Source organism: Chroicocephalus ridibundus, chromosome 1 (genome assembly GCF_963924245.1).
Source record: "Chroicocephalus ridibundus chromosome 1, bChrRid1.1, whole genome shotgun sequence".
NCBI lineage: Eukaryota > Metazoa > Chordata > Aves > Charadriiformes > Laridae > Chroicocephalus > Chroicocephalus ridibundus.
Window position 1 is genome coordinate 9,179,292 of NC_086284.1, and position 16,450 is coordinate 9,195,741.

Here is a 16,450-nt window from a genome sequence, read left to right on the forward strand (position 1 = left end):
ACCGGAGGGGTTGGGACAAGCGATGGGGAGCGATGGAGGATGCTCGCTCCCCACTGGCTGCTTAGCTACATGAAAAATATGTCATTATACTCACCTTCACCATTTTTTTTTCCCCTGCAAAAGATTAATCAACCACCTCATTCAGCCAGGGGCAACTGTAACCCGTTCGGGAGAGGCAGCAGTAGGATCCCGCTTGTTTCCGAGCGCAGCAACTTGAGCAGAAACAGGTAGTTTCACTGTCAGAACCTGGTTTTATTCTGTTTTAACCTCGACCTTTGTCCTGCAGTTAAAGTCCTTGTCGCTGTTAAAATGTACAAGCTATTTGTACACAGTTGGCATATTTCTGGTTTGTGACAATTTTTTCACAAGCAGGATTTACTCTGTTCCAAATAACAGAAGCCACAACATGACAGACGCCTGCATGTCATTTTACCCACACATTTTACACATGCAAGTCAACGGTCCTTCAGTAACTTCCATCGCTTTTTAAAACATTCAGATGAAGCCACGGTGGTTCAGCTGAGACCCCAAAATGACCGTGAAGTCTTTTACCACCCCGGTGCTCCGCTGGCGAGCTGAGGAGAACACGAAAGCACAACGATTTAAAGCATTATTGGGGGAAAAAAAGTGTAGCAACATCTAGATTTGTTTTAAACAGTTTGACAGTAAACACCAAGGAAACCAGGCATACGCAAACCCCCTTTGTAACCAGCTGAAGGTTTTTCTGTTTGCATAGTGAAGAGCTAATTCTAGAGCTGATGCTTCGCGGTGTTTTACAGACACGGGGAAGAGAAAGGTTTGTGTCCGATGCATGCGACACGTGGGGATCATCCCAGCTTCCGCGCTGTAGCTCAAACCAGCGTCACGTCCCAGTTCCACCCAGCTGCCATCCACGGGGACATCCCACGGGTCTCCATCATGGTGCCACGCGAGACCATCGCGTCCAACAGTCATGAGTTTTCGTCTCTTGTCCCCTAATGGGCGAGAAGGGCCAGGTTTTTGTCAAATTCATCCCCCCTCACACGGGACAAGCTCCTAGTCAACCTCTCGCCGGACAACTGGGAGACGGCACAGGGCTGTTGGAGGGTCCAGGCGGAGCCCTGGGGTCTGTCCTCGGAGCATTGCTAAAGGCTTGTTTTTAAAATCAGTGATAGTCTTTAAGGCTTCAACCTCCCCCTCCGCTTTCATTGAGAAAATACAAAGAAGCACTTGTTCAAGCTACACTTCATGACTACTGTGCACCGCATGTACAAGAGCATTTGAAGAAAAATACTGACAATATAGAACAACATTATACAATCATCTCGCATGATCCCTTCTTTTGGCACTTTTCCTTCATTTATCTGATCTCACGGACTCCAAACACGGACCTTTCCGTACGGCTTTTCCCAGGCAGAGAGCTCCGGAGGGTCAGAAAGCAACTTTCCAGAGTCGGTGGCATCTTTGGCAGATACGGTCCTTCTGTCGTCAAACCAACCCCAGCCCCTCCAGCGCTACCGGCAGTGCATTCTCTTGACCTGGTTTTTTTTCCTCGCAAGAGAAGACAGCTTCACATTTTTGGGAGGATGCTTGCACGCCCGCGCTGTCCCCCGGCCGGCAAGGACTGCCTTCATCCCAGAGAGAAGGTGGCTGCAGAAAGGAGGAGGGTTAAAAATGACTTTCAGGTAAGCGTAAATAAATACTTGGTTTCATCCTAGAGCCTCTGCAGATCTTGTGCTGCATCCACACCGTTCAGCAAGAGGTATTTTACTCCTCAGCTGGTATCATTTGTGGCGAAGGTAGCGTCATACCTGATCTTTAAAGGGTAGAGGCTGGGGATTCCTGCTCTTTTAAGTGGAATTATATACAATTATTTTTTTGTGTGTGTGTGCAAGCTTACACAAACTTACAGAGTGTTAAATTAATAAAAACATTCATCCTAGCTTCACGTCGCCTCAAGTCTCGAACCCGACGCAGCCTGGGGTGGATTTTAGCCGAGGGCAGTCGTGCTCTCGCTAGCTCAGGAAGAAGGTGGGAGGGTCTAGGTGGGCCGGCTGGAAAACTACGTGTGTTTTCCCCAGTCCTTAAGCAAGGAGACGGAGAAGCAAATGTAGAAACGCAGCCAGCAGCTTCATCGGACCTCACGAGAAAAGATCCATCCCCCCGTGATTATTTACTGAAAGCTGCTGCCACCGCAACCCTGCCACGACACGATTGCGACGCCACCTCCAAAGGTCTCCTTCAATGCAGATGCAACGGACCGTGCGTGACCGAGCAGCGCTGCCAGGATGGGGACTCCCTGTTTCGGACGGGAGCCGGCTGCCCAGTGAAGGCGAGGTTTGGCAAGCTGGGGGTGCGAGGGGTCCCATTAAGCTTTTTTTGGCTGGGGACAAGCTCCAGCTCAGGCATTGCCTCCTGCGCTTCCGCCCAGCTCGGATTTAGAAAGAGGAAATTAACACACAAACCCCTAAATTTATGTCATCTTTTAAAAAGAAGATATTTAAGACACTGGCCTGGTGCATTGGACTGTGAAATCTATTTGAAGAGGGGGGAAAAAAAAGATACATTCAGTACGTAAATCTAGTTTTTTGTGGTGTAGGCTTGCTTGGAGAGCGCCTGGCAGCCCAAGCCTGGATGAAACCCGCACAAGCGTCGCGATAAAGGAGGAAACTTTAGGGAAGTCTGATTTGGGCTGAACGGATCAACCGCAGGGAAGGGGCGGGGAGAAGGGGTCCTGTAAAAAATAATTATAAATCTAAATGCACTTGGAAAGTGCACACTTCAACTCAAAATGTCGTGAAAAAAATGACATGAATTCGGAGTAAAAGCTGTTGGGTTTCCCTCCTGAGCTTATTTCACTGTAAGGGGCGAATCCAGGCCATCGCTACTTCTCTCTGCGCCGCTCTTCTAGGTCCGGCCAAGGCTCTAATTACTTAATTTCCTTCCAATTCACAGCTGGGTACGGGAGCAGGATTTGGTCTGGGGCAAAAAGTGCCTGCTTCGATCAGCACCTAACGAGGCCGCGGCGTGCGAGAGGGCACAGAAAGCCATCGCCCACGAGCCGCAGCGGGTAGGCAGAGCAGGCCAGGTCTACCCGGCCCTAGGTATGACTTGAAACATCCAGTAGTTGGTGTGTTAAGGAGATACAGAGATAGATAGATATATATTACGGAATCATTGCTATAAGTTTTCTCAAAACGAAAGTGTCAATCTGTTGAAATATAGTATTTAAAATATATAAATTTTATCCATTAAAATATAAGATTTCTTTTTTTTTTTTTTTAAAAAAAATCCAGTTCCATTAGGAAAAAGCGCCAGGGTCCTTGCAGTTACGCAAGTATGCCAGGAGAGAAAAAGAAAACCAGTTCCTGTTCTTTTTTTTTTTTTAACCATTTAAGATGGAGGGAGAAAATTCAACCATGTTTTAGGTAGAGGAATTTGGACAACGACCGTTCTCTTAGATCAGTTCCATCTGTTTAAATCCATCAGCTGTCCTCCCTTCACGCCACGGGTCACGTTAAGTTTGCCCCAGCACCGTGCTTCAGTTGTGTCTTGAAAATACCACTCATTACCTGGCACACAGGTCGGTATGATCGTTAACGCCGCAGCCTCCGCCCTGGACGACGGTCCCTGCGGGCACCGAGGGTCCCCAGTGAATACTCTGCAAGGCAGCTTTCAAGTATCGAGTTGAGCTGATCCTTTTTGAGCCCAAATACTGGAAATAATCAACGAAATTATTGTGCTGGTAATGGATGATGGGGAAGAGCGTTAGAAACACGAAGAGCCCAGAGGCTGGGCTGCCACTGAAGGCCACATCTGGGCAGACACCACATGCTCCACCAAGCCCAGGCTCCGAGCTAGCTCTGGTTCAGGCTACCGTGCCCGACTTCATGCCTTTAAGTAGAAATTTTTAGTGCATTGCTCGCCTGAGCTTTCTTGGTGGTTTGGATCTGAAGACAGCCAGCTCGGAGCAGGGGCAGGGCGGGCTTGCATCACCCTGAGCACCCACATCCATGTGCCCGCGGGCCGGGAGGGCTGGGCTCCTGTCCCACCTCTCCCACCAACCCATTGCGTGCCTGGGAAAGGACGGCGATGCGTCAGACACCTCGGGATGCCTCCTCAGGCCGCTCTCAGACATGTAAGGACAGGTCTTAGGTGTGCTGAGAGATCTCTCAACTGAGCAAGAACCTGCAGGGTACGTATCAGCAGGGAGAACCTTCTTCCCGAAATCACCCGGCCAGGGTTTCCTTTCTAGATTTCAGCATTAGTGGGAAGAACGTGAAATTCTCTTGCTCTGGAAGAGGCAGGGACTGGGAGAAAAGCTGCAGTTGCTCCCTGGGTCACAGCGCCCAGAGCACGGCTCCCAGCTGCTCTACCCGAGCTCTCTCTGTGTCACTAACCCGAACGTGCAAGATGCTATAAGGCTTTTCAGTAAAATCCTTATTTTACATCTTTCTTCATTGCATGTGGCCTTCTACTTAAAGAAAATAACCTGTGGCCTGTACGGCCGGTGCAGACAGTGAGATACATTCATTTTTAAGTGCTACGGGTGGATCTATTTGGTACTTCCTAGCAGAAATACGGATCAGCTTCCCTCCCCAACAGCCCTCAAGTCAGGTCATTCGAACACGCTGACATCGGTGACGATCTGACCACCACAGCCAGCTGCAGCGTAAGGAAGAAAACGGGGCAGGCAGAGAGGAGAAGACTCTTTCTAGGACAGAAAAACCTACTTTCCATGAGTAGAGCTCTGATTTCTCTTGGCATATTGAAGCTGCAAGGCAAGGAACAGATGAGGTCCTTATTGCGTACCCCACATACTGCTCAGACAACCCTCCCAGCTGGGGAACCCAAATGTCACCGACTGCATGTAGAGGCGTTGCAGTGTATTCACGGGGATGAAGGACACGTCTTTCAGACCAACGGACCAGAAAGCTGGAGGATTTTTTTCTCTCTTTTTTTTTTTGTTTTTTTTTGTTAATCTGGAAGGACTCTGGCTTCTCTCTGAACTGGACCTACAAATGTCTTACCACCAAAACGAAAAAAAAAAACCAATTGTTGTGGGTGGAAGTATGACAAAAAATAGTTTTCCTATAAGATAATCTGATAAACCTCATCGTCCTCTAGAAAGGCAACATTGTCCACCAGTGCTACTTAGCACCCAGAGTGCTCTTCGACCGCAGCAGATACCGATCGACTCTGACTTTCCGCCTATCCACTGTCCTATTCTCGCTGTCGAAAATCCGCTGCAGATGCAGGGCCAACCTCCTGTCCTCCTCCTCTTGCTGGAGCTTCTGCTCCATCTCCCGTACCAAACGATCCTCCGGAGGCAAGCCCACCTCCCCTGCCGCGTGCCTCAGTCTTTTGACGGAGCCGTTGTGCTCCAAGTGCTTTGTTTTGCAGCGTCTCTTCCGGCCCCGTCTCAGCGACGGGGGCTGTTCCCCGATGATGTTCTCGACGGAATTGCAGGTGCTGTTCTGGACGTTGATCAATTCGCTGTTATTCAGGTATTTCAGCTGCTTTTTTCCTGACGTCTTGACGGGGACTCCTAGCGTGCTGTTGTCAGGCAGCGATGCGCTGACGCCCATGAGTCTTCTGCTCAGCATTTTTGGGCCAAGACTAAGACAGGATTTGTCCATGAACGCGTTCACTTTCAGGTCAGGGACTTCAGACACTCGTGTGTTTAGGGAGGTTACATTTGCTTTCACATCTGGTTCAGCAGCGCTGTCGTCTGTTAAGGCCTGTGAATCTCTGTTTTTCTCACTCCCTCTTGCTGGCTTCGTTTCACTGATGGAAGGAAAGAAATCCAGCTCGGGGCGAGGGTCTCCTGTTGTGTCAGGTGGAAGGTGATCATCCTGCACTTGTGGCTGCTCTTTAGTGCAGCTGCTGGAGTTGGTGATGTCGGGAACAATAACGTCTTCCCCAGGCTCCGAAGCCAAGGATGTAAGGGTTGCTTTAGAGAGAGTCTTTTTGATCTGGCGCTCCTGAAATATCTGCTCCCATTTTTTCAGGATTCTAGGACTGGCCTCATAGGTGGTCGGCTTCTGCAGGCTCCGGTTGAGGTTTCTCGGGGTGGACTTGATAATGAGAGGGCTCAGGACTCTGCCGTCAGGAAGCCTCTTTGGGGGAGTACATGGGGAGCAGACGATAGGCTTAAAGTGGTTGAGCTCTTCCGAGATGCTGTCATTGCTCTCGGGGCTGATGGATCGCTCTGGCTTGTGCAGGGCCGAGAGGGACGAAACGGGGTTGAGAACCAGGCGTTTCTCTGCCGTCAGGTCTGGGGCCGAGAGGCAGCGGTTGTTCTGGGTGGACGACAAAACTCCAACCAGCGGTGTTGACGTGCTGGTGACGGGTGGCACCTGCAAGGCAAGGCACCACAGCTCAGAAAGTTTGTCGTTTGTCATTGAGAAGAACATGGGCAAGCATGCACGGGGGAGAACAGGAGAACATGTGGCTACCACGCTGTGCTCCTGCAGCAGACCAGCTGGAATGCTCTCTGGAACGGCCATGGCAGCCTCTGCTGGTCACGGCACATTTCATGGCCAATATATAACATAAGCAGAGGACACCAGAGTCCAACACGATCTGGGTCTCAAATTTATTTCAGAGTTGTTCTTGCCACAGGTGGCAACCACTCCCATGGCAAAATGCTTGAAGCAAGGCAAGACAAGGAGAAGCCCAGAAGCACTGCACCACCACGGCTGAAAGAAGCCATGTTTTTCAAGGGAAACGAGCTCCAAAGGGTTTTTTGCTTCCTACTAAGCTGTAGGAGAGAAAGAATAAATACTTGGCCCAGGCTTGACACACTGCGCTGCAAAACGTCATGAGAAAAGGTGCGTATGTCCCTGAGGTGAGAGGGAGATACTACAGAAAAGGAAAAAAAAACCCAAAGTCTGGGAAACCTGTGTGTTGGCACAAAGCCTCCCTCCTTGATGAGTGGTCCTAGACCACACCGTGGCCACCACAGCGGCCACTGCTTGAGACAGATTCTAGCAGAGCTTAAGAGCAACATTTCTCGTCATCTCCAAGACCATCCCCTAATGCTGCTACATCTGGAATGCAACAGAATCCAGCTACAAATAAATCAGGAACAAAAGCTGCACATACACAATTGCAAATGGTATTAATCTTCTCTAAGATGAAATTATTTTATCCAGCAGCTAGTTTGAAACAGTGATAACCTTTCCCTGCTTATCTGGGGTCAAAACAAATTTGTGGAACACCCTGGTGGTGTAAGTCTTAATTGGCCACGTCCATAAATGATCTATTTAAAAAAACCCCAAGTCCTGAGGAGGCAGGTCAGTTACAGACCCTCACTTTGAGCTCAGTCCAGTCCTGTCAGCTTAGATGGGAACTGGACCGGGTTTTAAATACAGACTCTCTGACCATGCTCCATGCCCATAACTTCAGAGATGTCACACTAGGTGATCACTGGGGTCAACTTCTTGTGCCCAATGGGGATTTTACCACTTTCCAAGCAATTTGCACCAACCAAACTGACCTTCCAAAGGATCGCAGAGGCTTTTGTACCTTTTGGGATCTCTGGAATTGAACCCTCCTCCCCTTCTCCATCTGGGATGAAACAGTCCAAGAAGGAGGGGCATCAGCGGAAGGAGGTGAGATGTCCTACCAAGCGGCCCCAGCGGAGCAGCGCTGGAGCTGTTCCAGGCTGAGAACTCACAGCTCTTGTGATTTAAGCTGTTGATTAAATCATGAGATCCTGCTGAACCAGGATCCCATGGGCCAGAGAGGCACGTCGGAAAGGAGGCAGAGGACGGCCCCGGAGACAGAGATGAGTACAAGAGCAAGAGTGCAAAACTGGCTTCTGCTGGCAGGGCCAGAGGGATCAGTGGTGCTGCCAGACATGGTGCAAGGAAAGGCGTTTGCAAAGGTCATCTCCAATGAGTGGAAGATACCCATCGATTACTGCTGGAAGAGCCTGAAAAAACCCCGGCTCAGATTTTCAGCGGTGCTTCGTGATCACCGCTCGTTTTGAAGCACTGAGGTGCACTGTAACAAGATACGGTTAATTCACTTGGTCTGCTGGATGCGAGGGGAAGCGAGAGCAGGCCAGCTCTTCCCAAAGCGTGGAAGTGCAAAAGAAAGTATCCTAACATCAGGAAAGCAAGGAGTTTTTCTCCGTTTAAACACCTTGGGAAAGAACAGGAGAGAAAGGGGGAGGAAGAGAGGATTTTTTTCTAAACTTCTACAAGATTTTTCATTAAATGGCTGGGAATTCAGCCTTGAAAAGAAAATTAATTACAAAACAAAAACATGATGAGTACCCTTCCAACTTCCAATTATCCTCCAATGCTAACAAACAACTCTGCAAGCTGTCTACTTTTCTGCTTAGTAATTCCTAACCTAGCAGGTTTTTAGTGTGAGCTGCAAGGAAGCGATTGGCCCCATGGCGATAACACAGCACTGGCAGTGCCACAAACACGGTATTTTATGTCTCCGGATTCCCGCGCTGTGTAACCTCAGATAAGAACACTTACACATACAAACCCTACGTTTCAGAGGCAGCCGGTACCTTTGTTTTGTTGGCCGGGGCTGATCTCTGCCTGCTCTTTGATCTCTCCTGAATGGTGTCGTTGCAGCTCCGACTCCTTTCCACCTTGGCTGTTAGGTTCCTGAAAAGCAGATGGGTGAAAAGAGGAGATTGTTCATGACCTTCAGAACAACCGGCCCGACAGCATCAGCCCTGGCAGCGCCCGGCTCCAAGAGATGCCTCCTACGCCCTCAGGGTAAAGGGATCCAGGAATCTTGGATGTGCCGCGGAGCCCCGGTCTGCGTTCAAGGGCTCCACACTAAACACACCGACACCTCCACCTACGGCTTATAATTAATTGAGGTCAGAGCAAACGATGCCGCTATGGAAACCCTCTGGGCTTCTCATGTGAAAATACATTGAGTTACTCAGCCGCTTCCACTGAATCATGCAACAGCTTTCCGCGATAAGCTGTTTGGGGCTGGTGCTATCTCTTAACATCTGTGCTGGAGAAGCGCTCTTGAGTTCAGCGCACAGAATTTTGTACCTCAACGATTTCTCTCATTTAAATTCGACAGGCAATGATTCTTCTGCTTCATGGGACGAACACTAACTTTGTTAACCCCTAGGATTTTATAACAGGTAGGAGGTAACCAGACAGACGCTACATTCTACCAATTAGTCTGTTCTAAATTTCCAGGAAAAAAATTACTTATTTTGGATTGGAACAATCATTTTAATTAAAGCATCTTAGGCATGTTTAGAACATCTGTAATGGACATTAATTGGCTCGAATAAAGTCTCAGCATCTTACCCTGAAAGGAAAGCAAAGGAGTAGGCACTGGTCTTGGAAACAAAAGCCGACCGATGCGTTTGCTTGCCCTGGAATGGTTCTTCATTCTCTGAATCCGAGAGACGTTCAGGAAACTGAAGTCAATCAAGGAAGAGTTAGCTGACATATACAACAAAAAGAATCACTTGGAAAATAAAGCTCGCTCTTGCAAAGATATTAAAGATTGCAAAACCCCTGTTCTGATTCCACCTAGATGACATAACCCAAGAATGCAACCTGCCAGCAGACACACATGCTCGTGCAGCTCTCTTCACTGGAGCTCTAACAGCATAAATAATGCAAAAATAAGCACACAGCTCCTATATGTAGCTGTCAGTCACCGAAGAAAGTTAATTTAATCATCGAGGAAATGTGAGAAAATCCTACAAGAAAGGTACTGCGAGACGTTACTCAGTACCCACATACCAGCCTATCAGTTTTTACTTCTAAAGAGCATTTCCTGCAGAGTATCACAACCAAAGTGAGAGCCAAAACTCAGCACGAGGGATCTGTTGGACTACAGTATCGCACACCTACACCATAGAAGACTCATGGAGAAACGTTCGTGGAAATGCACATCTGCCTGAAGCCCAAGGACACACAAAGCAGAGCGGTTGCCTCTACAGGCTTAACTGATATGTCTGGAAGAGCTGCGGCTTCAGTCACGAGTACGGTGGGTAAAAAGGGGGATAGAAACCTCTAGAAGAACAGCCGTAATCATAACAAACCTTAGAAGACGGTTCTCACTAACATGGATCTTTATAATCTGTTAGCTCATAGCCTTCAAGGGCTACAATGAAGTCAATCCAATAATCCTGGGAAGCTCCCTGTGTCAAAGGATGAAAGCTCCCAGCTTCAGCGGGCAGGAACAGGAGATACTCAGCTAGTCAAGGTCTTAAAAAACCTAGTTCTTGTTCCAGGACTGAGTCTTAGCAGCATTTCACCTACCAGTCAGTGTCTATGACGTGGATAAGAAAGAGAAGCACACGCTTACTTACACACTCTTGGTTCACTTTAAACACTAAAGATTCATCTTTTTTCTGCTGTTCTTCCATTTTTCTTTTGCCTACGTCCATGTCATCGAGAACGAACTTGTGAATCAGATCCTCCGAAGCTTTTTCTTCTTGCAGTTTTTCTTCTCTCAGCTGGAAATAACGACAAAAGAGACAGCGGATTTGAAATGCCTTAAGTCCTACACCTGGTTGCCAACAAGTGATTTAATTTTGTGTCTTCGTTTCTCTACCCTCGAGTAGAGCCGCTGCCTCGCTCACTAACGATAACGTGAAGATCGGTTTGTTTCTACAATGCTTTGACGTGCACTCTACACAAATACCACGGATATTTTCTTTGCAAAAAGGTCCAGGGTTTGACAAAGACTTCTCTGCCACACCGATTTGTAAAAGAGAGAGACAAAAGCTTTTGCCTACTTGGAGATAATCATACTACAAATAAAGATGGGCAAAACAGTAGTTGCATGCAAGCTACGACATTTCAATTTTAGTCTTCAAATGGCCTGCAACACAGCACACTCAATTTGGCAGACATATAGACAGCATCACCCAAATTAAAAGTGGTTAGATACAGCAGTTCCCATGTTGAAACCCACGCGCTACATGAAATCCTATTGTTTCATTGACGCGTTGGGATGGAGAAGATCCAGAGAGATGAGCTAACTCTCTGATGGCCAACTGGAGGACCAAAGCTTGAAGTCAGTTTATCAGCTGAAGTGCAAATGGGGATGAGAAGTGCAAGCGAATGCCAGGATCTAGGATGGACATGAGGTACGTGGATCCATGGGACCGAACTGACATTTACCTCCTGACTTCCTACTCTGCCCCATAGTCAACCCCTTATTGAAATTCCCTTGCTTTTTTAATATGATCCTGCAATTTAAGAAGTCTGATCCGAAGAAGGCACCGAGTACCTTCAGCCTTTTTGGTATCACCTCCTATGAGGGAAACTTCCCCTATATTTCCTTTTGTTTTTCTCTAATTCCAATGCATTCTTAGATGTTTTTGTTATGGTTTGAAGAACCCACAACAATTTATTGTTGTTTAGACAATTATTCTCTCGCCTGATGACCCCTTGCCAGGGGAATCGGGAAAAAGCATGGAAACCTGAGGGCTGAAATATAAACAGTTTTTATAGAATAATACTAAATAATTAATAACACTAAAGAACCAATATTGATCCTAATACCAATATAAAATACACAAGGCTTATACTCAGCCCATTCCATCAGCAGGAAGCCGTGCACTTCCAGCAGGGACAGCCAATGGGGGACACTGTGAGCGCTGCGGCTTCGGGAGGAAGGGAAGGGCTCAGGGCTCCGGCACACTGGGGCAAGGAGTTCTTGGGATCACAGCCATCATAGAAGAGGAAAAACTCCTCGACAAACTCTCTAATTTGTATTGAACGTGATGTTTGTGGTATGAAATAATCCTGCTGGCAGCCTGGGACAAGTGCCGGGTCTCGCTCCTCCTCATCCCTGCACCTGGTGAGCCCAAAAATACTGAGACCTTGAAACCCGCACACCAGAGCCAGCTATAAAGTAAATATTTTCACAAGTTCAGACACTAGAGTCTTCTAAAAATGCGGTTTTCCCAAGCACTAGAAGAGACCTTACTGAAAAGTAAAATTACTGAAAGAGAAATTAATCCCACGTTGCTCAAACCAGGACAGTCTTCTTGCTACTTTTTACCACCCTGGCAATTCAAAAAGGCGACGATGCAACATTATTTTATCCCCACGTGCTGTGCTACCGCATTTCACAAACCCAAAGGCTGCACAAGAAATCCGCCCGAACCGCCAGGGCAGCCCCAAGCTGCACCCTGCACCTTTTTCTGCACTTCCCAGCCCTTTTCTGCCCTTTTTCGCTGTGCCTTCTAAAGCGTGCTTCTTGCATTAGCTGCCAGTCCTCCTGGCATATACGCCTTTGTCTTCCCAGATCCCCCACCCACTCTTGAGCCTCCCGAAGTCCAGTAATAAGGAAAGTGGGTAATAAGGAAAGTGGATTTCAGAGAAGTGCAGTTCCCTTCCTTCCCTCCCTCCAAAAAAGCACGATCCATCACTTCGTCATCCCTTTTAACCAACCAAGGTCAATCTTTAGCGTCCACAAGCTCCTCCTGGCCAGGCTCTGCCTGCAGAGATTTCTTTCTTCTTGAACCAAAGGATTATCCACAGGACAATCCATGACTCCGACGGGCTGCCCGTCCTCCTGTCCTGCTGCATTATTTCTGTCCCCCTGTACTGGGCACTGGTGAGGCCCCACCTCGAGTGCTGTGTCCAGTTTTGGGCCCCTCACCACACAAAAAGCCATTGAGGTGCTGGAGCGTGTCCAGAGAAGGGCACCGGAGCTGGTGAGGGGTCTGGAGCACAAGTCTTGTGAGGAGCGGCTGAGGGAGCTGGGGGTGTTCAGCCTGGAGAAAAGGAGGCTGAGGGGAGACCTTCTCACTCTCTACAACTCCCTGAAAGGAGGGGGTAGCCGGGGGGGGTCGGGCTCTTCTCCCAAGGAACAGGCGATGGGACAAGAGGAAACGGCCTCAAGTTGCCCCAGGGGAGGTTTAGGATGGATATTAGGAGAAATTTCTTCCCCGAAAGGGTTGTCAAGCATTGGAAGAGGCTGCCCAGGGCAGTGGTGGAGTCGCCATCCCCGTAGGAATTTACAAGCCGGGCAGACGTGGTGCTGAGGGACACGGGTTAGCGGTGGGTTTGTCAGTGTTGGGTGGATGGTTGGACTCCATGATCTGAAAGGTCCCTTCCAACCTACATAATTCTATGATTCTATTTAAGGAATCAAACTCCCCATTTCTGTCAGGACCTCTTTCCTGCACACTTGCTACTCAAAACCAAGAAATCCCTTTTCTTCTCCTTTCCACCACCTTTTTCTGATGAACCGGCTGCGCAGTACACACTTCACGTAACACCATCTGATCGTCCCTGCCCAGGATAACATCACCCAGCTCCCTTCTCACACATCACCCAGACATTCACCCAGCTTGTGTCTCGCCTCTTCCTCAACTTCAGGCTTACACAAAGGCCATGAATAGTCTACATATATATGTATATATACACCAGGTTCTTCCTTCTTCCTCCACCCAACCTCTGTGCATAAGTGATCCTCGTCTGGGACAACAAGCCTGACCTTTGATTGACAGATCTCCATCACGCTGATGAATCACAGAAATAGCTAAGCACTCGGAATTCAAATACTTCTGTTTATTGCTCACATTTCAGTGTAGGCATCTCAGATGCTTGAGAAGCTGCCCTGATACGTTCCCCTGTGATCTTCTCACACCACTACAATTTCCCCCTCACCTCCCAGGAGAGCAGTGCTGTGGGACCTGGTGCCCTCCAAGTGTCCTCTGCCCCTCTGCTCCGCTCGGGGGAGACCCCCCTGCAGTGCTGCCTCCAGCTCTGGGGCCTCAGCACAGGAGAGACACGGAGCTGTTGGAGCGGGGCCAGAGGAGGCCCCGGAGATGCTGGGAGGGCTGGAGCCCCTCTGCTGGGAGGATGGGCTGAGAGAGCTGGGGGGGTTCAGCCTGGAGAAGAGAAGGCTCCGCGGAGACCTTGGAGCCCCTTCCAGTCCCTCAGGGGGCTCCAGGAAAGCTGGGGAGGGACTCTGGATGAGGGAGGGGAGCCATGGCACGAGGGGGAAGGGGTTTCCACTGCAAGAGGGGAGATTGAGCTGAGATCTCGGGCAGAAATTCTTGGCTGTGAGGGCAGTGAGCCCCTGGCCCAGGTTGCCCAGAGGGTCTGTGGCTGCCCCATCCCTGGAGGGGTTCAAGGCCAGGTTGGATGGGGCTTGGAGCAACCTGGTCTGGTGGGAGGTGTCCCTGCCCAGGGCAGGGGGGTGGAACTGGATGGTCTTTAAGGTCCCTTCCAACCTGAACCATTCTGTGATTCGATGAAAGCTCAAGGCACCCACAGGCAGCTCAAGCACTGATCCTACAGCACTGCACATAAAGGCAGTGGGTGACATTGCAACAACTCCTCATTCTTCCAAAAATGTTTAGTATTTTTATTCCCTGCTGCAAGGGGAAAAAAACCAAAACCAAAACCAGGGAGATGCGGGTGAACCTGCCCTAAAAGGTGAAGAGATAAAGAAAACAGAGCTCACGATGCACTACATGAAAAGCACATCATGATTTTCAGACTGGGAAGGACCCAAATCCTAATAAATCTGAACCCGCAGAGAGGAGGGAGAGAGAGGCAGGAGGAGAGAAGGTAGAAATCAGGAAAAAAACCCAGTGTTTGGCTGATTGTGGGTGTTCAGCAAATGTTTTCAAAGACTGGCTTGACTTCTCGTTTAGAGTTGTTTTAAGATGTATCTTTAAATTCCTGATCTATTTATAATCTCGAGCAATAACTACAACACGGTGTCTGACTAATACAGATTATGGCCACATGATGCAGACATGGTGAATAGTCTGCTGTACGTTTCATGAACAATATTTCTGCACTTGAAAGAGCCTTTTTTAATTATCTGAAAAATGAGATCACTTCCACCATTTATCACAAAGATGACTTTTTTTTGCCAGCTGAAATACTACCCAACGCTTGTGTCCCCTCCGTGTTTCTCACATGATAGGAAGCTATATGGAAACCTTCATTTTTTTTGTCTACCTTATAAAATTATACTCAATTCCCAAATCTAAAGCCACAAGGATATGTAACAACATACAGGAATATTTAAGGATTTGGGGCAAACCCATGGGACAGTTAATGTGAGGCACAAGCACAAGCTCTGCCGACAGCGAAAAAAGCAACAACAGGATCCTAATCCTAATTAGCGGGATACAAAAAGGAATTTAGGTCCAGAATTCAGGTTGCAAACAAAAGCAAACTCTAATGATAAAATCTGTACTAATTAAAAGAAATAATTTTAAGTAGCCCAATGTAAATGATCTCCCAGAGAATTTACTTCCAAACGTGGCAATGCTGTGCTGGGATATGAGGACTAGAACCCGAAACAAGCTGGTGTGAAACATCTACGCTGGGAGAATTATCTTATGTTATCGGAGTAGCATCTTTCCAACGCGGGACGCAGGACCGTCAGCTGCCATTAGCGGTGCAGTTATCAGAAAACGCATTTTAACCTGTCTGTAGCCCTTTCGGATACTGGAACTGCAGGAAAAAAAAAACGCCGTGGAAGCAATCGCTGGGTTTTTTTTTGCTCAAGAATTGCTCAAGAAATGAGAATTTCAGGAAGATCGTTCTTCATACTAACATTAGTTTCCCAAAGTTTGGTAAACTCACGTTTGGTGTCTTCTTTCCACTCCATAAACTGTGCGGGTTCCTCACTCCCGGAGCCTGCTCCGTCTCCCCGTGCTGCTGGAAAGCTGCATGTCAGCACATGCCTCAGGTAGGAGTTTCCCTCCCGATGGCGTGTGATTACTAGCGCTAAACTGCTTGTGACACAAAGACAGTTTAACAGGAGGAGTTAGGCTTTTAGTCCACAGAAACCATATCCTCCTTTGGAAAAATACAAAATACAAAAGCACCAAGTGCGCTGTGTAAAAGAGGGGGAAAAAAAATATCTCGCTATCCTGCAGGGACGGCAAACACTTCATCTCATTCCGAAAGCCAGTTGAGAAAATTACACTACGAGATTATCCGCTTCAAATAAAAATTCTTCGGTACATAATTACGGTAACCGCTTGGTTTTCAACTGCAAAAGGCTGGGAAGGAGGTCAAGAGCTAGGATTTTCAGAACAACTCACATCTGGGAGAGGTAAAAGCTTTTGAACGTTCCTCTCCCTTCCTGAGGAGGAAATTCAGGACAGGTTATCCCCGTTTCACAGGCAGGGAAGCTGCGATGAAATCTCTGGCCTCGAGACACAGAGGGAAGCCCAGTTATACACAAACTTCCATTCCCAAACCTGAGTTCTCGTCTCCTCCTGCCTAATTCAGAAATTCGGAGACCCCAAGAAACTCTCACTAAGTGGCAACAGTCACAATTTTGCCTGGATTACGGAAAAAGCGTGAGTGTATCAAAGGCTGCTATTTTGTTGGCAAAACTCCATTGCCTTTTCCTCTTAGCTGATGATTCAGAGAATTTCCCCCCTACCCCAGCTCTTTCAGACGAGATTCATAAAAAGTGAGTTAAGTTGGCAGGGGATAGAAACCTATCTCCCATCTACCAGTGA

At 48.1% G+C, this 16,450-nt stretch overlaps 1 protein-coding gene across 3 annotated transcripts in view; it reads right to left on the minus strand.

Annotated features, from left to right (window-relative positions):
* Positions 1 to 216: 216 nt before the first annotated feature.
* RNF169 (ring finger protein 169) overlaps positions 217 to 16,450 on the minus strand; it is a 34,370-nt gene continuing 18,136 nt past the window's right edge. Inside the window, exons 3-7 of one of the 3 annotated variants that reach the window (XR_010070138.1) lie at positions 10,301 to 10,447; positions 9,285 to 9,397; positions 8,513 to 8,612; positions 4,713 to 6,338; positions 217 to 3,694 (exon numbers count right to left, since the gene is read on the minus strand). Coding sequence is in view for 1 of the 3 variants with exons in the window: in XM_063327878.1 (XP_063183948.1) it covers positions 5,130 to 6,338; positions 8,513 to 8,612; positions 9,285 to 9,397; positions 10,301 to 10,447 (1,569 nt within the window). In the remaining 2 variants the exon portion in view is untranslated. Of the gene's footprint in view, positions 6,339 to 8,512; positions 8,613 to 9,284; positions 9,398 to 10,300; positions 10,448 to 16,450 lie in introns of all 3 variants that reach the window. The other 2 variants (XR_010070136.1, XM_063327878.1) reach the window with 2 other exon arrangements.